Below are 24,710 nucleotides of genomic sequence, written 5' to 3'. Positions count from 1 at the left end.
CAAGGCCTTCCCTCAGCACCCGTTCAGAGTTGAAACCTTCCTCTGCCTCCCTTCCCCGCCTTGGTTCCCACAGCAGGTCAATGGGCACGGCGGGCCCCAGGCTGCTCATGCGGGTGTCTGTTCTCTGCTTTCCCAACTAGAACCCATGTTCCCCGGTGCCACAGGTGCTCGTGGCGGGATCCCTGGCTCCCAGAACAGTGCCTGGCACGTCTGTTATGTGCTGGTCAATATTTGTTGAAGGAATAAAAATTTTTTTGGCCAGGTACCCTGGCTCACACGTGTAACCCCAAAACTTTGAAAGGCTGAGGCAGAAAGATAGCTCGAGGTAGGAATTTGAGACCAGCCTGGGCAACATAAACGAGACCTCATCTGTATTTAAAAAACAGAGAAAATTAGCCATCGTGCACACATCTGTAGGCCCAGCTACTCAGGTGGCTGAGGTGAAATGCTGGTTTGAGCCTGAAAGTTCAAGCTGGCAGTGATCTGTGTTCACGCCACTGCACTCCAGCCTGGGTGACAGAGGAAGACTGTCTCCAAAATAAAAATAAAATGATACATTAGCTGGGAATGGTGGTGTGCACCTGTAGTTCCAGCTACTTGGAAGACGGAGGCAGAAGAATTGCTTGAACTCGGGGGCGGAGGTTGCAGTGAGCTACGGTCACAGCACTGCACTCCAGCTGAATGACAGAGCTATGACCTTGTGTGATGTGGAGGGGATTTCTATAGGAGCAAATCTGTTTCCACAGTGACCAAGCACCCTCTCAGCCATATCAGCCACAGGCTCCACCAACCAGCAAAATACACCAGATCCCCCAGGAGAAGAACGGACTCCCCGCCCTACCACCATGTCCAGAGGCACCAGCCACTTGCACCTCCCAGGACACAGACGGCAAGACCCTGTCTCAGAAAAATAAAAATGTATTATGAAATACAACAGAATTTATTCTTGCATCTCACTGGCTCATCTTGGTGCTCTGTAACTTCAGACCTTTCCATTGGGTGTTTAGTTAATAACTTCACTTTTCTTCCTAGAAACCACAACACAGAAGAAGCCACTGCATCTCTGCAATATTCTCCCTGGGACAAGAGGACCCCATCCCTCATCAGCCCCCTCCTTCCTACCCCTTCACCTTCGCACTCCCCACACATCTGTCCTTGTCTTCCTGTTGTGGACCACTCTCCACCCCGGGGACCCAGAGCCCAGTCTCCAACCCAGACAGAGGGAGGGGGACAGGAAAAGGGGAGTAAGACACCAAGGAGAGAGAGAGAGACGTGGGTCAAAGGAAGAGGACGAGAAGAAAGAGTGAGGAGAGACACCACACCAGCAGAGAGATGCCCCTCCAAAAACCCAGACAAAACAATTACACCCTGATGGAGGCAGACAGTAGGAGGAAGAGCAAGTGTTGATGAACAAGACAAATGGGGACGTGAACCAGCAACAGGAGCAGGAGCTGCAGGGAAGAGAGAGGAGGCAACAGGACAAGACCCTCACTCACCTGTGGGTGGGTCCCCTGCAGGGAAACAAACTCAGCAGGGACGCCTGCAGAGAGATCCTAGCGTCAGAATCATGCACTCATCCTCCTGTGTTTGCTCCCACTGGGTCAGGGGGTTAGGAGGAGCCCCAGCACCAACCTCCTTCCTCAGCCCCTGCCGACTCCTTGCCAGGCTGTGGAGCCCACCACAACCTTGGCCTCCAGTGGCTCCTCAGGCTCAGGGAGTGTGGTTCACACAGACCACAACCTCCTCTGGGAGGGAGAAACAGGCTCAGGGAAGGAGCTCGTGCTGGCAGAACTTCCTCCCAGTGTCCACGCAGGTACTTAACACAGACACGGGGTGAGGAGGGGGAGTTGACTTCAGACCTCAGCTCTCAGGGGACCCCACAGACTTCAACCTCAAAGAAACAGAACTTAGGAACAGGACTAGTACTAGGGCCACTGGGAGTCGTGTGAGGAAATACAGGAAGGGAGGGGGCCACAGTGCCCTCAGGCACAGGGATACACAAATGCATTGAAAGTTCCTTGGAACTCTGCCACCTGCTCAGGCAATTGGGCCGCCTTCTCCTCCCAACGTGCTGGGATTAGAGGCATGACCCACCATGCCCGGCCTGTTTTTGTTTTTGTATTTGAGACAGGGTCTTGCTCTGCTGCCCAGGCAGGAGTGCAGTGGCACAATCACGCTTCACTGTCACCTGGACCTCCTGGGCCCCAGCTATCCTCCCACCTCATCCTTCCGTGTAGCTCAGATCACAGGCACACACCACTGCATCTGGTTAATTTTTGTATTTTTGGTAGAGACAGGGTTTCACGATTTTGCCCAGGCTGGTCTCGAACTCCTGGGCTTGGGTGATCTGTCCACCTCAGCCTCCCAAAGTGATGGGATTACAGGCGTGAACCACTGCACCCAGTCAAATCCATCTTTTTTATTTTTTAAGGTTCAAGTCTTTTAGATGACTAAAGTCATTTTTTCCATTCAAAATTTCTTCCAAAACGCAATCCATGGTGACCTCAGCCTCCCACGAACCCCTGCAGATCTATCATCCGTACCTTTGGAGACAGGATGGCCTTGTGACAACTCCTCTACTGACATCATTGTATTTTACAGGATGAACTTGCTCATGTGCAAACAAGGAAACAACCCATACCACACTGTTTTTAAATATGATATCCCAATTCTTCTTTCTCCATCTTTTCATGGTATCTCATGGAGATTTAAGAGTGTTTTGGTCACTTTGAAGGGTAAGATGAAGGCTTATTTGTGCATTCTAAAGACCAGATCATTGAAAATCAAAACTTGGATTTCACATTCTATTCCATGTTTTTCCCCTTGACTCAGCCTAAATCAACACTGCTTGGACTTTGGAGACCCACAGTAGGAAAAGAATAGTCTATTAATAACAATTACATTGTTTATCCTTTAAGATTTTAAAGACAGGGGAGGTGTTTTTGGAATGTCAACTTTTCACAAATAAATTACCAGGAAGTCTGAACTGATGCCTTCTTTTTATTTTGGAGACTACCTTGCATAATAGAGACCTTCTCTTTTATTTTAATGTGTAAGTCTAATTAATTTTTTGATTGGCTAATGGCATTTTAATTTTAGCAGTATAATAAAAGCAGTAACAGTCATAGAAATGTCTATGAGATGTCAATATTGATGTTTCTTTGTTAGAAATGATTTTTAATGCTCATCCTATTATTATTGTTCTTATCTTTTAAAGACAAAACCTTCAAACTGTTCTTCACAGTGATTGTACCAATTTACATCCCCACCAACAGTCTACAAAGGTCCATTTTTCTCCACACCCTTACCAACACTTGTTTGACTTTTTCATAAAAGGCCAAGTGATGTCTCATTGTGGTTTTAATTTGCATTTCTCTGATGATTTGTAATGTTGACCATCTTTTCATATACTGTTTAGCCATTTTTATTTCTTCTTTAGAGAAATGTCGATATGGGTCCCTGCCCATTTTTAATCAAGCTATTTGTTTACTTCCTATTGAGTTGTTTAAGCTTCTTATATATTTTGCGTATCAACCCCTTATGTAATGTATGACTTTTAAGCATTTCATTTCCATCTGCTGACTGCCTTTTCATGTTGTTGATGGTTTCTTTTGCTGTATAGAAGCTTTGTAATTTTGTGTAGTCCAACTTGTTTATGTTAGTTTTTGTCATCTATGCTTTTGGTGAGATATCAAAAAGTTCTTGCCAAGGGCAATAACCAAGAGCTCTCCCCCTATATTTTCTTCCAGAATTTTGATGGTTTCAAGTCTTATGTTTAGGTGTTTAATTCATCTTGTGTTGACTTTGTGTATGGTGTAAGATAAGGTCCAATTTCATGGTTTTGAATGTGGATACTAGGTTTTCCCAGCATCATTTATTGAAGACACTATCCTTTTTCCTCCGTGTCTTCTTGGTGGCCTGGTCAAAAATTAGTTGACCTTGTATGCTTAAGTTAATTTCTGGGATCTCTATCCTGTTCCATTAGTTTATGTGTCTTTTTTTTTTTTTTTTTTTTTTAATGCCAGTACCATACTGTATTGATCACTATTGTTTTGTGATGTGATTGAAAATCAGGAAATGTGATGCCTCCAACTTGGTTTTTCCTTCTCATGACTGTTTTGGCTGCTCAGGGTCTTTTGTTGTTCCATACAAATTTTAGAATTGTTTTTTCTATCTCTGTGAAAAACACCATTGGAATTTTGATAGGAATTGCATTGAATCTGTAGATTGCTTTTGGTAGTATAAACATTTTTACCTCATCTAGTTGGGTAGATGATGGTAAAAAAAGAAAAAATGTATACAACAAAACAGAAAACATTTTTTACAATATTAATTCTTCCAATCCATGAGCGTGGAATATCTTTTGATTTATTTGTGTCTTCTTCAATTTATTTCATCAGTGTTTGAGAATTTTCAGTGTACAGTTCTTTTGCTTCCTTGGTTAAATATATTCCTAAGTATTTTATTATTTTTTATGGTTTTGCAAATGGGATTCTTTTCTTGATTTCTTTCTCAGATTGTTGTTAGTGTAAAGAAATGCTACCAATTTTTGTATGTTGATTTTGTATCTTGCAACTCTACTGAATTCGTTTATTTGTTCTAACAGTTTTTTAGTAGCATGTTTAAGGTTTTCTACATATAGGATTATGTCCTCTGCAAATAGGAATAATTTAATTATTCTTTTCCAATTTGGATGACTTTTACTTCTTTTTCTTTTCTGATTGCTTTTGCTAGTACTTTCAGTACTGTGTTAAATAGAATGGCAATAATGGGCATCCTTGCCTTGTACCAGATCTTAGAGGAAAAGATTTCAGTTTTCCTTCATTGATTATGATATTTGCTGCGGGCTTTTAATGAATGACTTTTTTATGTTTAGGAAATTCCCTTCTGTACCTGTTTTGTTTAGAGCCTTTAAAAAAAAATCACGAATAGGCCAGGTGTGGTGGCTCACGCCTGTAATCCCAGCACTTTGGGGGGCCGAGGTGGGCGGATCACCTGAGGTTGGGAGTTCGAGACCAGCCTGACCAACATGGAGAAACCCTGTCTCTACAAAAATACAAAATTAGCCGGGTGTGGTGGTGCATGCCTGTAATCCCAGCTACTCGGGAGGCTGAGGCAGGAGAATTGCTTGAACCTGGGAAGTGGAGGTTGTGGTGAGCCAAGATGGTGTCATTGCACTCCAGCCTGGGCAACAAGAGCAAAATTCAATCTAAAAAACAAAACAAAACAAAACAAACAAACAAAAAACCATTAATGGATGTTGAATTTTGTCCAATGCTTTTTCTGCATCAATTAAATTAATCATGTGGTTATACTCTGGTGTATCACATGGATTATTTTGCACATGTTAAACTAATCTTGCATTCCAGGGATAGATCTAACTTGGTTGTGGTGTATAATCTTTGATATGTTTCTGAATTTGGTTTGCCAGGTTTTTTTTTTCTTTTGAGACAACATCTTGCTCTGTTGTTCAGGCTGAAGTGCAGTGGTACAAAGGTGTCTCATGGCAGCCTTGATCTCCTGGGCTCAAGCAATCTTCCCATCTCAGCCTCCCAACTAGCTGGGACTACAGGCGTATGCTACTGTATATGGCTTATATTTTTAAATGTTTTTGTAGAGACAGGATCTCACTATGTTGCCCAGGCTGGCCTCAAGCAATCCTCCTGCCTATGCCTCCCAAAGTGCCTAGAATACAGGCGTGAACCACTGCACCTGGCCTGGTTTGCTAGTATTTTATTGAGAATTTTTTCATGTATGTAAATATGGATATTTTTGCAAATGGATATATTTGCAAAATGCTCTATGGAGCAGGCAGGATCCCCACCCTCCTGTGCGGGCTACAGATGCCCAAACTGCAGCTGTGGATCCAAGCCTCCCTGAGCTCTTTGGGAAGGGCCGGGAGCAGTCAGGATCTGCCTTCCGGGTCGGGTGTGGCTGTAGCCGCCCTCCTAGGTGCAGGAGCCGGGCGTCTCTGCGGCCTGTACCCTCGGGGGCCCCAGGAAGGATCCCCCATCCTGCAGGCTCAGGAGTGTCTGCCTGGACTCTCTCTACTCCTGGTGCCTGCTCTGATCTCAGAGCGGGTTGGGGCCGAGCACTGGGGCCATGCATGGCAGCAGGAGGCAGACAGAATCCTGGGTGGAAGGGGGCATGTCCCCAGTAAGGCCGCACCTCCAGGCCAGGGAGCACCTGAAGGCTGGGAGCCCGGGCTGCCACTCCAGCAGACCAGAGTAGGGACTCCTGGTGCCTCTTCTGGGCCCAACATGGCTGCCCATGGGCCAATCAGCACACACTTCCTCCCCTTTGAGGTCCCTAAAAGCCCTGGGCTCATCCAGAGCCGGGTAGAGGATGGCCAGAGGAGGAAAAGGGCAGACAGACCCACGATGGGACTGACAATGAGGACTGGTTGCAGCGAGGAGCACCCTCTCTGCTGAGAGCTTCGGAGACATGCAGAGACATCACGCCTGTGGAGAGCAGAGGAGCCACCCGCTCCAGGGCCTCCTCCAAGCCACCTTGTCCAGGGCCTCCTCCGAGCCACCTTATCCAGGGCCTCCTCCGAGCCACCTTATCCAGGGCCTCCTCCGAGCCACCCTCTGCAGGACATCCTCCGAGCCACCTTATCCAGGGCCTCCTCTGAGCCACCTTATCCAGGGCCTCCTCTGAGCCACCTTATCCAGGGCACCCTCTGAGCCACCTTATCCAGGGCCTCCTCTGAGCCACCTTATCCAGGGCCTCCGCTCTGCTAAGAGCTGAACACAAGGCTGGATGACCCGCCTCCAGAGAGGAACTACTCACTCCTCTTGAGGTGTTTCAATACCAAATACAACTGTTCTTCCTTCTTCACTTGTCTGTGTACCTCATTCTTCCTGGATGCAGGACAACTCCTGCAAAAGCTCCCATCACTCATTGACACCCCAGAGATCCCATTGTAGCAGGATGAGCTGCACACAAAACTCCTCGGACACCGAGTTAAAGAAGGAAGGGGTTTATTCGGCCGGGGGCATTGGCAAGACTCCTGTCTCAAGAGCCGAGCCCCCCAAGTGAGCAATTCCTGTCCCTTTTGAGGGCTCACAACTCTAAGTGGGTGCATGTGAGGGGGTCATGATTGACTGAGCAAGCAGGGTGTAAAGGTAAACTGAGGCTGGAGCCGAACCGGGAACGAAGACACAAGGCAAATGGCAGTGAGAATAGCCTTTATTAGGACTCGCGGGCGAGGTTCCTCAGTTCAAAGGTGCAGGCCGAGGAAGTCGTGCTGAGGGAGGAAGGTAGGGGCTTCTTACAGCCTGAGAGGGAGGGAAGCTGGTTGTGCAAACGGGGCCTGGGGGGTCTTGAAACTACTAGGGCAGGAGTTGAGTAAGGGTCATGAGGAAGGGGTCTTTGGAAACTGTCAACCGAAACTGCTGTTTACGAACTTGTGGAATGCAGGTCATGGGGGAGTGTGGTTGCCCAGCTGGAACTCTGATGTATGTAAGTCTGTGGGTGTGTACAAGGATGAAGGGAGTCTTTAACAAAAGGCCTGCTATGCCGGGTAACGCCGCCATGTTAGGTCTGGATTCCTGCCTAACACAGGGGGTACGTGACTGGGGGCTGCAGGCACCGGTAATTAGATCGGAACAAAACAGGATGGGGATTTTCACAGTGCATTTCTATACAATGTCTGTAATCTATGGAAAACATAACTGATTAGGTCAGGGGTTGATCTTTAGTGGTTAAAGGTAGTTTTAGCAGCACCGGGCTCTGTGCCTGTGGATTTCATTTCTGCCTTTTAGTTTTTACTTCTTCTTTCTTTAGAGGCAGAAATTGGGCATAAGACGATATGAGGGTTGGTCTCCTCCCTTACCATAACATGATGGGACATCTGCTCCTAGTTAGCCCACCTCCAGCACCCCCACAGCCACAGCCTCCCCTCAGAGCACACCTGAGCCTTCTTTTCCACTTGAAAGCTTTTCCTCTTCTCTGACAAAGTACAAGTGGTGGTGGCTGACTCCTTTACTATAGGGAACTCTGGGTAAATAGCCTTTGATTTTCTTATTTGGTTGCTCTTCATTTATTTCCAGAGCGTTCAGTAAGTATTTGTTGAATGAACAGTGAATAACCAATGATTAAGTGCCTCGAAGTACAGGCCATCAACTGGGGACGAGGTCCACGGAGTAACTGACTGCACTGCCCTTCCTGTCAGTCATGCATTAACAAAACTCCAAGTGGAGGCAGATTCTCACGTGACACTCAGCAGGGTCCTGTTGCCTCACAGCCTCCACGAGCGAGAGCCTCCACGAGCGAGAGCCTCCACAAGCGAGAGCCTCCACGAGCGAGAGCCTCCACGAGCAAGGTGAGGGGTACAGGGTGGAAAAAAGTGGCTTCCCTCCACCTTCCTAGGTTCTTTGTCTGCGCTTCAAGTCAAATTGACATACGACCGATTAACAGGAGGAAAAATACATTTAGTTGTATACACATGGGAGATTCATGAGACATGAGACTCAGAGACGGGTCGGACGATTGAGGCGTACACATCCTGAGCTACAGAAGGGAAGAGGAGCGTGGGGCTGTCTGGAGACAAGTTATGGGAGGTGATGATGTGGGAGAAGTTAATTAAGAAATTATTTTAGGCAGATAGTGAGGAAAAGAGGCCCTTGGAAAGTTTTTGTTTTTAACTCAGCTCCAGAAACGTTTCTTGCCTAGCTAAAAAGCTGTGGCTTTTAGAGCTGGGCTGGCAACTTCGATATGCAAATGCCATTAGAAACTGGGTCCACCCAAACATGGCGATTCCCGCGTCCCTCTTGCCTTTGCCCCAACAGTGCCTGGCAACATGGCCACGCCCACGTATCCCCACAGCTGTAGAACATCAAGGCTCCTGCATTTGCATATTAAAAAGCTAGGGTGGGACAGCCAGTTTTTCATGGGCTACCTGAATGTCACACCTGGTCAAACCAAACCCTTGAGCCCTGTGCAAATCAGATGCCGCCTCCTCCAGTCTCTACATATACCTGGCTGGTTTCTACCCCACTCGGGGTCTCCTCTTTCAGCTTTGGAGCCCCCTCCCTCCGTCTCTGTATGGGGAGCTTCTTCCTTCTGTCTTTGTATGGGGGAGCTTCTTCCTTCTGCCTTCTTCCTTCTTTCTTGCCTATTAAACTCTCCGCTCCTTAAAACCACTCCACATGTTTCCGTGTCACTGTATCTAATTCTACTCAAGAAAAGAGGCCTGGTGTTCCTCCAGTCATTGGAGCCAGATCATTTTGGTGCATGGGCCAGGAAAGGAAATTTCATTCCACAGACTGGTGAATATGGAGCGGACCTCAACTTTAAATCTGTCCTTTCATCTCAAGGCTCTCTTCCAGCTCCCCTGTCACTAAACTTTCTTTCTCTTTCTATCCACAGTCTCTTACCCTCTCTGTGTGTGTCTAATGTGCAGGGATCTTTACAGTTCAGGGAAACAGGTCTGTTAGAAAGGATTGGGAATTGCAGCAGGCAGTAACTCAATAAATGGTCTCTCTCTCTACAGTCTCCCTGGTAAGCACATGGAATTTCCAAGCCACCTAGTAGAAATCAGGCTCTGGGCCTTTTCTGGGAACAGGAAGCTTCTGCCTTTAGCAGTTAGGAGTAAGACGTCTTCCGCAGCCAAATTTCAGTCTCGATATTGTCCCCCTGGCAGGAAAACAGCCATTCGGTTCCTACATTCCTTTAAGGCTTAATTGATAAGGGGATTTTAAGTCCAGACGTTAACCAGGACCATTTTTCTACAGGTAGATGCTTTAGTATGGGCCGTAACAGCAGGATGTAGAGTTCAATCTAGCATGCCCCCTCCATTAAACGGGCCGTGCACAATCACGTGGTTTTTCTTGGAATCCATTTTTTGGAAGGCACCCAGGCCACACAACTCTAGGAGGTCAAAGGGAAATAAAAGGCAGAGGACTGACTGCTTAGGGACAGCACGACTGAGGCCCACAAGTTCAGTTCCTCTGGTGCCATGGCTTGGCGGGTCAGGCCTGCAGTCATGGGTGGCACATTTAAACGTGTGCCGGGAATCCAGGAACCACAGATAAAAAATAGTTGGGGGATGCCCTCTACTGTTTTCATCTCCATCCTGGATCACATACCAAACGGAAGAACACTAAAAGGACACTTTTACCCTCACTTCTCTTTCTAAATGGGTAACAGATAACATGCACTCCCCTGCAGTGTATTTTGAAGCACTGGGACCCCTTTGACCTTGAAACTTTGAAGAAAAAGTGACTTATATCCTTTTGCGCAAGGGTATGGCCTTTTAACCAGACCTTTGCCAGTGCTGCAAGATCAACTCAGCTCTTTTAGCAACAATAGTGGGCAGGCCCAGAGAAAACTGCCACTGAGGCTGCAGCCTTGCCAAGGGCGGTGGTCCGGGGAGCTGAGGGGTTTATTTAAAATAAGAGATTAAGTGGAAACTATAGATTGAGTGGCTTCCAGGCACCAGGTATCCTGGGAAACTCCGAACATTCCTTGTCTGATGTCATCCCTACCTTGGCTGATGAGATTTCTGATCAGGACAGCGGGAATGGTAAGATTCCGGTTCTCTGCTTTTCCTTCCTTCTTTCCTTCCTTCCTTCCTTCCCTCCCTCCCTCCCTTCCCTCCCTCCTCTCCTTTCTTTCTTTTTCTTTCTTCCTGTCTCCCTCTCTTTTTTTTTGACAGCGTCTTGCTCTGTTGCCCAGGCTGGAGTACAGTGGTGTGATCTCAGCTCACTGCAACCTTTGCCTTCCCTTCCCAGCTCAAGCCATTCTCCCACCTCAGCCTCCCGAGTAGCTGGGACTACAGGTATACATCCCCATGCCTGGCTAATTTTTATTGTTGGTACAGATGGTTTTCACCATATTGCCCAGGCTGGTCTCGAACTCCTGACCTTGTGATCCACCCGCCTCGGCCTCCCAAAGTGCTGGGAATACAGGCGTGAGCCACTGCACCCGGCCGGTTTTAGCAGTTTCTATTGACATGTCCTCAAGTTCAGTGATTCCTCAGCTGTGTCCAGTTTACTAATGAGACCAAAGGCATTCTTCATTTCAGTTAGTGTTTGAACTCTAGCATTTCTTTCTGATTTTGTTGTAGAATTTTCATGTCTGTGTACATCACCTTCTGTTCTTGCATGCTGTCCACATTTTCCATGAGAGCCTTGGCATATCATTCACAGTTGTTTTAAATTCATGGTCTGCTAATTGTACCATCCCTGACGTATCTGAATTTGGTTCTAATGCTTTGCTCTGTCTCTAAACTGTGCTTTTTGCTTTTTAATGTGCCTTGTAATTTTTGCTGTTGTTGAATAACAAAATGATGTACTACTGGGTAAAAGGAACTCTGGTAAATAGGCTTTTAGTGATGTGGCATTAAAATGTGGGGGACGAGGAGTGTTCTAAAGCTTTGTGGTTGGGTCTCAGTCTTTTTTTTTTTTCTTTCTTTCTTTCTTTCTTTTTTGAGATGGAGTCTTGTTCTGGAGTGCAGTGGTGCGATCTTAGCTCACTGCAACCTCCACCTCCTGGGCTCAAGTGATTCTCCTGCCTCAGCCTTCTGAGTATCTGGACTACAGGCGTGTGCAACTATGCCTGGCTAATTTTTGTATTTTTAGTGGAGACAGGGTTTTGCCATGTTGGCCAGGCTGGTCTCGAACTCCTGACCTCAGGTGATCCACCTGCCTTGGCCTCCCAAATTGCTGAGATTACAGTTGTGAGCCACTGGGACCAGCCCAGGTCTCAGACTTTTAGTGAGCCTGTGCCCTTGGGCTATGAACTTTACCACTGGTTTTCAGTTTCTTCCCACTCTTAGGTGGGACAGGAGGGCTGGGGGGGGGCTGGAATTGGGTATTTCTCTTCCCCCAGGTCAGTTAGGCTCTGGTAAAGTAGTTTCTCTTGAGGACGGGCTGGGTGAAAAGCAGAATGTTCTGGTGTGTTTCAAAATGGCTACGTTTCCCCTCCCGCTACTGTAATGATGAGGGGATTATTCTGTGATCTTCACTGAGAACTCGGTAGAACTGGAGGTGAAATGCATTACAGTGTAGGGACCCTATGACTGAGGCCCCCTGGAGATTTCAACTCACAGACTCGTCTGCAGGGAGCCTCCAGCAATTCTTCAGTTACTGTTCTGTCTTCCGGCCGTGGCTTTGGCGCCCATGAGTTTCTGCTCTGGTAAGTGGTGACTCTTTGTGTCTGCTTGTCTGTCTCATACTTTGGAGGCAGTGGTTTGCCGTGTGACCTCATTTCTCTGGATCTAAGAAGAGTTGTTGGTTTTTTCAGTGCGTTCAGCGTTTTACTTGGTGTTAGGGCCAAGTGATGACTTCCAAGCTCCTTCTGTGGTGGGCCAGAAACTGGAAGTCTGACCACACGCACTCTCCTGAGTTGGGGCAAGGCCTCAGCACCAAGGGACAGAGCTCAGGAGGGCCAGGGGTGGGGTGAGCAGGGCCCTGAGATGATGGGAGCATTGGGTGGACCTACCTCCCTCATGCCAGAGCTTTAACAGGTTTTGTTGGCACAAATGTGTGGGGAGGGGTACGCAAGAGGGTTTTTCATATTTTTTGGCAAGTTTTTACAAGTAGGCCTCACCTGCCCTTGTCTATTTCCTTCTCCATGCCACAACCCTGGAGGAGTTTGTTATGAGGGAAGTTATTGTCTTCCCTTTTACACTCGTATCCCAAGCCCCAGCCCCGTGCCTGATATGGAGGAGGAAATAGATGTCAGGTCAGGTATGATGCCAATGCTGGAATACATAACCAAAAAATATTTTGAAAAACTAGAAATAGAAACAAGAACACACAGGATCCTAGAATAAGAAAGCATGGCGTGGGCACGGTGGCTCATGCTTGTAATTCCAACACTTTGGGAGGCTGAAGTGGGTGGGTCGTTTGAGCCCAGGAATTCAAGACCAACCTGGGTAACATGGCAAAACCTCATCTTTACAAAAACTACAAAAATTGGCCAGGTGTGGTGGCACATGCCTGTAGTCCCAGCTACTTGGGGGTGCTGAGGTGGGAGGCTCATGTGAGCCCAGAAGGCAGAGGCTGCAGTGAGCTGTGAGCGTACCACTGCACTCCAACCTGGGTGGCAGAGTGAGACCCCGTCTCAAAAATAATAAGAATAAAGCATTGTTGGATTCTTGCCAGAGGCTGCCTGCAACACACCTGTAACTCTGCAAGTTTTAACACGTAGTGAAATCTCATTGTTTTAATTTGCAATTCTCTAAGAATGAATGATATCATTATCATTCATTATTATATAATATCATACATATATAAATGAATATCATTGTCATTCATTATATAATAATAAATGATACAAGTTGGGTCTATTCCTTGTTGCGGTGAGGAGGAACTCGCCCCATGGGAACTGTGGGGTATCTCAGTAAGACAGCATTAGGGGAGACTTAGTTTGGGGTTAGGACTCTTGTCAGTGATCTTGGGGAGCGTTGAAGGACGCCGGGCTTTGCTGAGGTCACCTGCTCTTGAAAAGCAGGGCTGATTCTACAATGGTGTGGTGATAAATCCTGTCCAGCAGGGGGCAGACCAGAGCCACTCACATTAGCCAGGGGAGGGATTTGTGGTATTTATATTTTTGTGACTTGCACAGTGACCTTGTTTCTGTCGGTGCTCAGAAAAGATGACAGATTATCTTGTTTTTTACCTCATTTCATCACAATTACAGAGTGGCGTTGTCTGGTGTTGGTGTCCCATGGAACGTTTTATGTTCCACAGGAGCGTACCAAAGCCTAGCTGAAAGCCTGGCTGAGCGAGCCAGGCCGCGTTTGAATGGTCAGGGGTGCTTTTCCCTTTTCCAGTATTTTTCAACATGGTTAATATTAAAATAATGTGCTTACTACTTAGAGAAGAAGCAGACCTCTTTGTTTTTATTTTTTAGAGACAAGGTCTCACTATATTGCCCACGCTGGTCTCAAACTCCTGGCCTTAAGCGATTCTCCTGCCTCGGCCTCCCCAGTAGCTGGGACTCCGGGGGATTTCTAGTGTGCTACCAAGCGCAGCTTTTTTTTTTTTTTTTTTTTTTTTTATGTTTTGTAGACACAGGGATGGGGTGGGGGCTGTCTCCCTATGTTGCCCAGGCTAGTCTTGAACCCCTGCCTCCAGCAATCCTTCTGCCTTGGCCTCCCAAAGTGCTGAGATTTCAAGTGTGAGCTAATGCACCCAGCCAGAAACAGACCTCTTATAAAGAATAAAGAATTTACAGTAAGCAAGTAAGCTGAGGCATATGTTCAATTTCAGTTGATAGGTAAAGATCATTCTAAATGAATGATCTAAAAGGTCATTTCTAAATTAACAAAGAAATCACAAAGATTGGTACTTGAATATAATATCTGTTTATCAAAATATCCAGGCATAAAACAAACGGAGAGAAAAGCCCAATCATCACACATTATGTCAAGTAAGAGCTAAGGAAAGTACAAAACCAAGTTCTTCTGTCTTGTGACCTCTTCCCAGGCCCCCGTGGCCGGTTTCTTGTCCTTGGCCTTCAGCCCTCACATCTCCTCAAGGCTTCTACTTGGTGATATCCATCCCACCCTCCTCCTCTCCCTGCCCCTGCTCTCCTTGTAATCGGTCCACCTTTCTCCAACAGCACAGACCTCATCCTGCATTCTGGGCACATGCTGCAGGGACCTAGTTTCCCTTGCCTGTATCTCACCTTCCACTTACTGGATGCAGAGTCCTATTACCGCTGCTGACTAGGAGGGGCAGTGGGCATCTTCCTCAGCTCTTTTTCTTGGGGCAAAAAAATCTCCAATGGAGGGGACGGAAGAAAAGGAGAAGGGAGAGCCCTTTCCGTGGAGTTGACACCCAACAGCCCATCGTCTGGCCCTGGCAGCTCCTGAGATTTTCTGATTCTTGTTCTGAAACTCCACACAGCAGGTTTAACAATAGATAAGTAAATACTAGCCCTTAGCACTGATCCCCCAGGACCGACACGGGCAGGAGTCCTTGTAGCTCAAAGAGCAGCAGCTGGCAGGGCTGAGTAAGGCCATTTTGGAGGGGAAGACTGGACTGGGAAGTCAGGGAGCCTCGCATTGCATTGCAGCTGGAAAACAGGTGCAAATGGAGAACTGAGCGGGCTGAAAGAAGCAATAATCTGCTCCAGAAAAGTGACGGGAGGATCAGGTGCCACTCACTGAGTCTTCACTGGGAGGCACACAATATCCTCACTCGCACATAGTGCCAGAGACTGTGGTGCCACATCCGGACCTCTGTCTAGCACGGCTGCCCTTTGGCCTTGTTCTTTCTTCCCTGTCTACACTCCCGCACATCCCCCACTGCCCCCAGCTCCCCAGAACTGTGAGGAAATGTGCAGTGGTGATGACTCTCAGCCCCTCACCCTTCTCCCTGCAGCTTCTAACAGAGTCCACCTGAGTCAGACTCGCCCAGACCCTGTTACACCTGCGGGTTCCAGGACTCCACCCAGGACCACCTAAATAAGTATCTGGGGTGCAGCCCAGGATCCGTGTTTATGACAAGATCTCACACGATATGGATGTGCCCTCAGTGTGAAGACCAGGCTTGAGTGCCGCCTGCTGCTGGTGTTTCCCAAGCTCTGCCCGCCCTGGCTGTGCCCACCCGCCACCTGTCCTGGAGCCTTGCCTACCGAATTTCTTGCTGTCGCTCTGTGGCTGGAAGTCCTTGACAGCAGCTTCATTTTGGTGCCCAGTGCCTGGCACTCAGTGGGCCCTGAGTCAGTGTTCGCCTTTCCTGCCTGTGTGTGGGGGAGGTGGGCTGGTGGGGGAGCACAGGGAGCTGTATTTTTGTGACTGGTCAACTCACACAGTGGCTCAGGGCCCTGCTGGAGGCGATCCATCCCACTCCACAGTCTGGAGGAGATGCTGAGCCTGCAAATAAAACATGTCAGTGACAGCCCTTGGGGCGGGACAGGGCCCCATTTGAAAGCAGAAACAGAATTCCTGGTGAAAGTGGTTTAAATTGGAGAAGAGTGTGCTGGAATTCAGTGTAGGATTCCACGTGGCTGTAAAACCAGCTGAACATCCTCAGGATGGCAGGAAGTAGGATTCTGTGCCCAGAGTAGGATTGTAGTACACGTTCCACTTGAGCCGAGGGACAGGCCTTTTGCTGTGCCTCAAACAGAATTATCAAACTCCCCAGTGTAAATCTGGGCAGCACTGACCAGCGTGCATCCTGAATGGTTTTGGAATGACGTGATGACCATTCCGCTTTATTCTACAGAGGCTTAAGGTGTCAGGGGTCCCACAAGCTCTGAGGGATGGTGCATCCAAGTGGATTTAGCCTGGGGTGGGCTGGGAGACCAGCTGGGAGCTAGTGCTGCAGTCCAGGTGCAAATGATGGTATCTTGGACCAGGTGATAAGAAGTGACCTCCTGAACTTACTTGGAAGGTAGAGCTGGCAGAATTTGCCAACAGTCTAGATTGGGGTGTGACAAAGGCATGAAGGATGACACCAAGGCCGTGTGTGTCCTGAGCGATGGGAAGAATGACGTGAGTTACCGTTACCCACAAGGGTGAGGAGCAGGCTGGTTGGGGAGGGAGCAGCAGGGCCTACTTGTATGCAGGTTAGGCTTGCAATGCCGCTTAGACATCCTAGCTACTCTTGCCGCCCTCTCCGAGCCACTATCCCCTGCTGCCTATGCCTGAGAAATGACCTAACCCCTCTCCCCACACTCACTTTTTTACATCCAACCAGTTCATGTTCTAACTTCTGTATTCTGAAAGAGTGCTCAAAAGTCAAAGTCTGATTCGAATTGCGGGTGTGGCCAATCTTCCATGGTCTCCTGTTGCTCTTGAGGGAATGCCTGGCTTCCTTCTTGTGGCTCACAGACCTCCTTAGTCCAGCGTTGCTGTGACTTCAGCTTCTTTCTGCATTTCCTTCCTCTCCGGCACTGATTGCATCTCCCTGTCCCTGGCGCTTTCTCCACATTGAGCTAACTCCTCGTTCTTCAGGCCTCTCATCCTCCCGGGACCCTCTCTGTCCCCACTCGGTCCCCCACTCAGGTAGGGATCCTGTCGCATTGTGCACCCTTCACCCCCCAGTTTCGAGCCCGCAGGCTTCTGCTGTTTCAGCAGTTGGTGTCTGGTCTGTGTTCACACTGGATCCTTGGCCCCCAGGCACAGGGCTTGATGCTTTCTAGGCTTTGGGAACCCAAGTTCTCAAACAGATGGATTTGCTGAGTACCTGCCGCTAGGTGAAGCCTCTTCTCTGAAGGTAGGAGCCAAGTGGTCCACCAGGGCCTCTGCTGTGTCTGAGGTCTGGTGAGGACGGCGGCACTGTGTCTACCCTGCCAGATTCTTCAGAGCTGTTTGAGCTGCCACATGGCTCCCTGCGGTTCCTCTCCCTTTGTAGTCAGAATCACTGCCATGTTTCTCTCAGAATTCTGTAGTGACCCCTCTCCCCATAGTTCGGGAACTATTTATGAGTGGTTGTCAGTACGGGGCCATGGGATTCAAGCCCTCCTTCCTCTAAGTTTTTGGAAACCTGCTTTCCCCAAAGTTGGCTACCATTTGTCTTATTAATAGACTTCATTTTCTAGATAACTTTTGGGTTTACAGAAAATTGAGCTGACAGTACAGAAAGTTCCTATTTACGCTGTATTCCCACAACTCCCAGTTTTCCATTATTAACATCTTGATTTAGCATGGTACTTTCATGACGACTGATGAACCTGCGTTGATATCCTAGTATGAACTAAAGTAGTGTTAACTAAACTCTGTGGTTTCCATTAGGGTTTATTCTTTTTCTTACAAAGTCTTTTGCTAAGTGCAAAATGCCATGTATCCACCGTTATAGTATCACGCAGAATAGTTTCAATGCTCAGAACATCTCTTGCACTGCACCTATTGTCCCTCCATTTTCCCTGAACCCAGGCAACCACGGATCTTTCACTATTTCCATAATTTTGTGTTTTCCAGTATTTCATGTAAGTGAAACTATACAGCATGCAGTTTTTAGACTGGCTTCTTTCCCTTAGTAACATGCATTTATGGTTCCTCCATGTCTTTTCGTAGCTTTGTGGATCATTAATTTTATTGCTGAATAACATTCCGTTATGAGGATAGAGCCCGATGTGTTGATTTATTCACCTTTTGAAGGATATCTGGTTACCTCCAGTTTTTGGCAATTATGAATAAAGTTACAATAAGCATTCATGTTCAGATGCTTAGGTGGGCAAACGTTTCAACTCATTTGAGCAAATACCTAGGAGCATAACTGCTGGATCATATGGTAAGGTTATGTTTGGCTGTGTAAGAAGCTGTCAAACTGTCTTTTCAGGTGACTATCACTTGCCCTGTGTCCTTGTCAGCATTTGGTGTTTGTCATTGTTTTAGATTTTAGCCATTTTAACATGCAGTAAAATCTCATTGTTTTAATTTGCAATTCTCTAATAATGAATGATATCAAGCATCTTTTCATATGTTTATTTGCCATCTGTACATTTTCTTTGGTGAGATGTCTCTTCAGATCTTTTGATCATTTATTTTTATTCTTTGAGAGAGAGTCTTGCTTTGTTGCCCAGACTGGAGAGCAGTGGTGTAATCATAGCTCACTGTAGCCTCCAATTCCGGGGCTCAGGCGATCCTCCCTACTCAGCCTCCTGAGTATCTGGGACCACAGCCATGTGCCACCATGCCCAGTTAATTTTTTATTTTTTGTAGACCTGGGGTCTTGCTGTGTTTTGCAGGCCAGTCTCAAACTCCTGGCTTCGAGCAATCCTCCCACCTCAAAGTGCTGGGATTATAGGTGTGAACCACCACACCAGCCTGCATATTTTTTAATTGAATTGTTTGTTTTCTTATTGTTCAGTTTTTGTTTGTTTGTTTTATTTTTTGAGACAGAATCTTGCTCTTTCACCCAGCTTGAAGTACAGTGGCATGATCATGGCTTGCCACAGCTTCCTACTCCCGGGCTCAAGTGTTCCTCCTGCCTCAGCCTCCTGAGTAGCTAGGACTATAGGCAAGTGTCACCACACACAGCACATTTGAAAAAAAAAAATTTTCTCCCTATGTTTCTCAGGCTGATCTCGAACTCGTGGGGTCAAGTGAACCTTCCATCTCAGCCTCCCAGAGTGCTGGTGTTGCTGGTTAAGACAAGTGCCTCATTAGATATGCATTCAGCAAATATTCTCTCCTCGTCTGTGCTCTGTCATTCCATTTTCCTAACAGTGTCTTTGCAGAGCAGAAGTTTTTACGTTCAGTGAAGTCCAACATACCAGTTTTTCTTCAGAGATCATGGATCACGCTTTGAAAAACTTTCCCAGATTTTCCCCGGGGTTGTCTTCTAAAAGTTTTGTAGTTTTGCATGTTAAATTTAGGTCTCTAATCCATTTTGAGTTAATTTTTGTGAGAGGTGTAAGATCAGTATCTAGATTCATGTTTTTTTCCTTTTTTTTTTTTTTTTTTTGGCATGTGCATGCCTAAACATTCTAGTGTCATTTCTGGAAAAGGCCATACATTATCTGTTGAATTGCTTTTAATTCGTGTCAGAATATCAGTTAACTATATTTGTGTGGATCTGTTTGTTCTTTGTTCTTCTTCACTGATCTAGTTGTCTGTTCTTTGGCCAACACTATACTTTATTGATTATTGTAGCTTTATAGTAAGCCTTTAGGCAGTATTAGTCTTCCAACTTGTATCTTCTTCAATATTGTGTTGGCTATCTTCGGTCTTTTGCCTTTTCATACAATGTGTAGAATCAGTTTGTCAGTATTTACAAAGTAACCTGCTGGGATTTTGATTGGATTACATTGAATCTATAGATTAAATTAGGAAGAATTGGCGTCTTTAAAAGATTGAGCCTTCCTATCCATAAACATGGAATATCTTTCCATTTACTTAGAACTTTTTCTGATTTCATTAGATTTCCTTATATGGACCTTGTACCCATTTTTTTTTTTAATTACTAAGTACTTTTTAAGTGCTAATGTTCAGTGTTATTGTATTTTTAATTTTTAAATCCCAATTGTTTATTGCTGGCATATAGAAAAGTAATTGACTTGTTTATTAACTTTGCATCCTGTATTTAAAACTTACGATCTTTAAGTAAGATGGAGAGCAACCCTTCAATGATTAAGAGAGACACAAAATAGAAATAAAGATTTTATTACTTACAGGTTCTGGTAGTAGATGACATGCTTGAAGGCCCGCCACACAGAGGTTAGGTCAGGGAGTATAGGCAGGAGAAAGAGTGCAGAAATTAGCAGTATATATTGGAGAATACTGTGTGGGTGACTTTAAGTTCAAGGGCAAATACCTGAATGGTCCATTTAAAGGAAGTGGTGGACAAGTGGGGACTATCATCTAGGCAGAAGAGATTCCTCCAAGGTTTTCATCCTTGGCCACTGGCTTTTGGGCCATTTGGGTGTGGTGTTCTACTTCTAATACATAGGCAGCAACCTCTGCTGTGTCAATACCATTGAAATTGACCCTGGAATGTCTGGGCATTAGACCTTGTGCCTTATCATGGGTGCTATTTGAGTAGCAGAGACACTAAAGGCTCCTGGAGAAACCTGAGTCAGCCACCTAGTAAGGCATCTGATGAGCATAGTTAAACAAACAAGCAGTCCGAAGGCACCCACTATGACTTGAAATCTCATGTGCAGCCATCCGTCCCACTACATAGAGTATGCAGGGCTAGTCGAGTGGGCTGTATGTAGCTGTCCCATGTGGAGGTGGGCACCGGGAGGCAGTTGTGCAAAGACTGACCACCTTGAGGAACTGGGAGGAGATGTAGAACCTGAAAACTGTGTCAAGGGTGACTGAGCTCTCCTTCTGGCATAGGAAAGTTAAACTTCCCTTAAAAATGGGTGCTGAGGCAACACAAAATTACGATAATTCACTACATTGTAATCTTGCTATAATCTGGCTGGTGCAGTGGCTGATGCCTGTAATCCCAGCACTTTGGGAGGCCGAGGCGGGTGGTTCAGTTGAAGTCAGGAATTCGTGTCCAGCCTTGCCAACATGGTGAAACCTGGTCCCTGCTAAAATTAGAAAAATTAGCTGGACATGGTGGCTCATGCCTGTAATCTCAGCTACTCTGGAGGCTGAGGCAGGAGAATCACTTGAACGCAGGAGGCAGAGGTTGCGGTGAGCCGAGATCGAGCCACTGCACTCCAGCCTGGGCAATACAGTGAGACTCCATCTCAAAAATAAAAAAAAAAAAAAAGAAAAGAAAAGAAAAAGAAAAGAGGAGAAAAAATCTTGCTATAATCATCTATTCGTTCAGGAGTTTTTGGTCAATACTTTGGTATTTTCTACATAGACAATCATGTCATCTATGAAGAAAGACAGTTTCTTTTTTCCCCCCCGATCTGTATAGCTTTAATTTCCTTTTTAAAATCTTCCTGCATTAGTTAGGACTTGAGTACAATGTTGAGTAAGATTGATAGTACGGGATATCCTTGCTGCTCATCCCAGGGAGAAAACACCTAGTTTCTCACTAACCATTAAGTATGATGTTAGCTAGTTTTTTTCTGTAGATGTTTGTGTGTGTGTGTGTGTCTTTTAGAGATGGAATCTCTCTATGTTGCCCAGGCTGATCTCAAGCTCCTGGCCTCAAGCAATCCTTCTGCCTTGGCCTCCCACAGTGCTGGGATTGTAGGCATGAGCCAGCATGCTCGGCCTGTAGATGTTCTTTATCAGATTGAGGAATTCCCTCTGTCCTAGTTTGCTGAGAGTTTGTATCATAACTAGGTGTTGAATTTTGTCAAATGCTTTTCTGCATCTATTTATGTGATCATATGATTTTTCTTGCTTAGTCTGGTGAGGGCATGAATTACATCGTTTTTTTTTTTTGTTTGTTTGTTTTCAGACAGGGTCTCACTCTGTCGTCCAGGCTGGAATGCAGTGGCACGATCAGGACTCACTGCAGCCTCGGTCTCCCAGGCTCAAGACATCCTCCTGTCTCAGCCCGCTGAGTAGCTGGGACCACAGGGATATGTCATCATGTCTGGCTAATGTTTTGTATTTTTAGTAGAGATGGGATTTTGCCATGTTGGCCAGGCTGGTCTTGAACTCCTGAACTCAGTGATCTGACTGCCTCAGCCTCCCAAAGTGCTGAGATTATAGGTGTGAACCATCGTGCCCGGCCTTGATATGATTTAATACATATGAGTCTTTTCATATTGTCTCTTTTCTTAGTGTGAATTTCAGTAGATTGTATCTTTTAAGGAATTAGTCTATTTCATCTAAGTTACCAAATTTGTGAGCATAGTTGTTGAACATATTTTATTATATTTTTAATGTCCTTGAGATCAGTAGTAATGTCCCATTTTTCATTTCTGTTATTAGCAATTTATGTCCTTTCTCTTTTTTTTGTTAGCCTCGCTGTAAGTTACCAATTTTATTGATCTTTTCAAAGAACCAGCTTTTGATTTTATTGATTTTTTTGCTATTTGTCTTTGTTTTCAATTTCATTGATTTTTGCCCTAATTTTTATTATTTATTTTTTTCTGTTTTTCCAGGCTTACAGTATGCTTTTCTCTCTAGTTTTCTCTCTAGTTTTCTAATATGGAAGCTTAGATTATTGATTTTAGATCTTTGTTCCTTTCTAATATAGGTGTTTAATGCTATAAATTTTCCTTTTAGCACTGCTTTCACTACGTCCTATAAATTTTAGTAAGTTCTATTTTCATATTTCATTCAGGTTAAAACATTTTTAATTTATCCTGAGACTTTGACCTGTGTATTATTTAGAAGTGTCTTATTTTAATCTTCAAATATTTGAGAAACTTTCAGCTATCTGTTACTGATTTCTAGTTTTTATCCATTGTGGTGCAAGAGCATACTTTGTATGATATTTTTCTTTTAAATGTTTTGAGGTGTCTTTTATGGACCAGAATGTGATTTATCTTCTGAATATTCTGTGTAAACTTGAAAAGAATGTGTATTCTGCTCTCAGTGGATGAATATTCTATAATTGTCAAGTTCAGTTGTTTGATGATTGAGTTCAACTACGGTTGCATTGTTTGAGATATTAGCTTCTGCCTCATGTATTTGGATAATCTCTTGTTAGGGGAACACATGTCAAGAATTGTTGTGTTTTCATGGAAACTGACCTCTTTGCAATGTCATGCTTCTATTTATCCCTGATAATTTTTGTTCCGAAGTCTGCCTTGTTTGAAATTAATATGGCTATTCCAGGATTTTCTTGATTAGTGTTAGCATTATATATTTTCATCCATCCCTTTATTCTTTATCTGTGTCTTTATATTTAAAGTGGATTTCTTGTAGACAACATGTAGTTGAGTCTCATTATCTACTCCGTGAGTCTCTGCCTTTTAACTGGTGTATTTAAACCGTTTATATTTAAAGTGGTTATTGATATAGTTGGATTAATATCTACCACATTTGTAACATTTTATTCATTCACTTGTTCCTCACTTCTTTTTTTAAAAAAAGCTTTCTTTCCTTCTGTCTTCCGGTTTTAACTGAGCATTTTGTATTATTTTATTTTCTCTCATCTCTTAGCATAGCAATTAAACTTCTTTTAAAAATGATTTAGGCTGGGTTTGGTGGCTCATGCCTAGAATTCCAACACTTTGGAAGATTAAGGGAGGAAGCTGGCTTGAACCCAGGAGTTCAAGACCAGCCTGGGCAATACAGCGAGACCCTATCTATTTTAAAAAATTAAGACTTCCTTAGGGTTTTCAGGATACTTTTGCAACTAATTTATAGGTAATTTTTGTTGTTTATTTTTGAGATAAGGTCTTGCTCTGTCACCTAGCCTTGAGTGCAGTGGTGCGATAATAGCTCACTGCAGCCTTGAACTCCTGGACTCAAGCAGCCCTCTCACTTCAGCCCTTCAAGTAGCTGAGACTAAGGTATGCACCACCACGCCCAGCTAATTTTTTTAAAACAATATTTGTACAGATGGGGTCTCATTACGTTGCCCAGGATGGTCTCAAACTCCTGGGCTCATGCAGTTTTCCTGCTTTGGCCTCCCAAATTGCTGAGATTCCAGGCATGAGCCTGGAATCACGAGCCACTGCACCTGGCTAGTTTATAAGTAATTTAAATCCATTCTCAAATCCACTTCATGGGTAGCGTGGGTACCTTGTAACAGAAGCATTCACATTGCTGTCATTCATTTAACTTATCCATAAGCTGTATTTACCCAGTACATTTTTGCTATTATTATTTTGAAGCTATCTATTAGGTCAATTAATAATAAGAAAAATTAAGGTTTTATTTTACCTTCATTTATTCTTAATCTAACATACTTCCCTTCTTTATGTAGCTCCAAGTTTCAGAAATATAACATTTACCTTCTCTCTGAATAACTTTAACACTTCTTACAATGTGGGTCTACTGGCAACAAATTCCCTCAGTTTTTCTTTGTGTGGTTTTTGTTTGTCCAAGAAAGCCCTTAATTCTCCTTCATTTTATAAAAATTTCTATTTATTTTCTATTGTATATATTTCAGGCATACAACACAATGTTTTCATATATACAAACACAGTGAAACGATTTACTGTAGTCAAGCAAATGAACACACCATCACTTTACATAGTTACATTTTGTATGATAAGAGCACCTAAAATCTACTCTTAGCAAATTTTCAGCATACAAGGTTATTAAATGTAGTCCTCATATAGTCTGTTAGATATTTAGACTTGTTTTATATAACTATAAGTTTGTACCCTTTGACCAACGTCTCCCAATTTTCTCCCACCTCTCAGCCCCTGGTAACCACTGTTCTGCTTTTCGTTTCTATGTGTTTGACTTCTTTTAAGATTCCACCTAT

At 45.0% G+C, this 24,710-nt stretch overlaps 1 protein-coding gene across 6 annotated transcripts in view; it reads right to left on the bottom strand.

Moving 5' to 3' along the window:
• Positions 1-24,710, bottom strand: part of LOC119623816 (olfactory receptor 2V1) — a 70,699-nt gene that overhangs the window by 5,703 nt on the left and 40,286 nt on the right. For 3 of the 6 annotated variants that reach the window (XM_073014347.1, XM_073014348.1, XM_073014349.1), the window contains one exon: positions 20,078-20,100. The exons of 1 other annotated variant lie outside the window; for it this stretch is intronic. In XM_073014347.1, coding sequence (XP_072870448.1) covers positions 20,078-20,100 — 23 coding nt within the window. Of the gene's footprint in view, positions 1-1,496; positions 1,541-20,077; positions 24,514-24,710 lie in introns of those variants that run through there. 2 more of the 6 variants (XM_073014350.1, XM_073014351.1) reach the window with 2 other exon arrangements.

The sequence above is a fragment of the Chlorocebus sabaeus genome, unplaced genomic scaffold (assembly GCF_047675955.1).
Source record: "Chlorocebus sabaeus isolate Y175 unplaced genomic scaffold, mChlSab1.0.hap1 unalloc_scaffold_95, whole genome shotgun sequence".
In the NCBI taxonomy this organism is placed as follows: domain Eukaryota; kingdom Metazoa; phylum Chordata; class Mammalia; order Primates; family Cercopithecidae; genus Chlorocebus; species Chlorocebus sabaeus.
The sequence above is the reverse complement of the archived record's forward strand: the minus strand, read 5'-3'. Positions and strand labels throughout refer to the sequence as shown.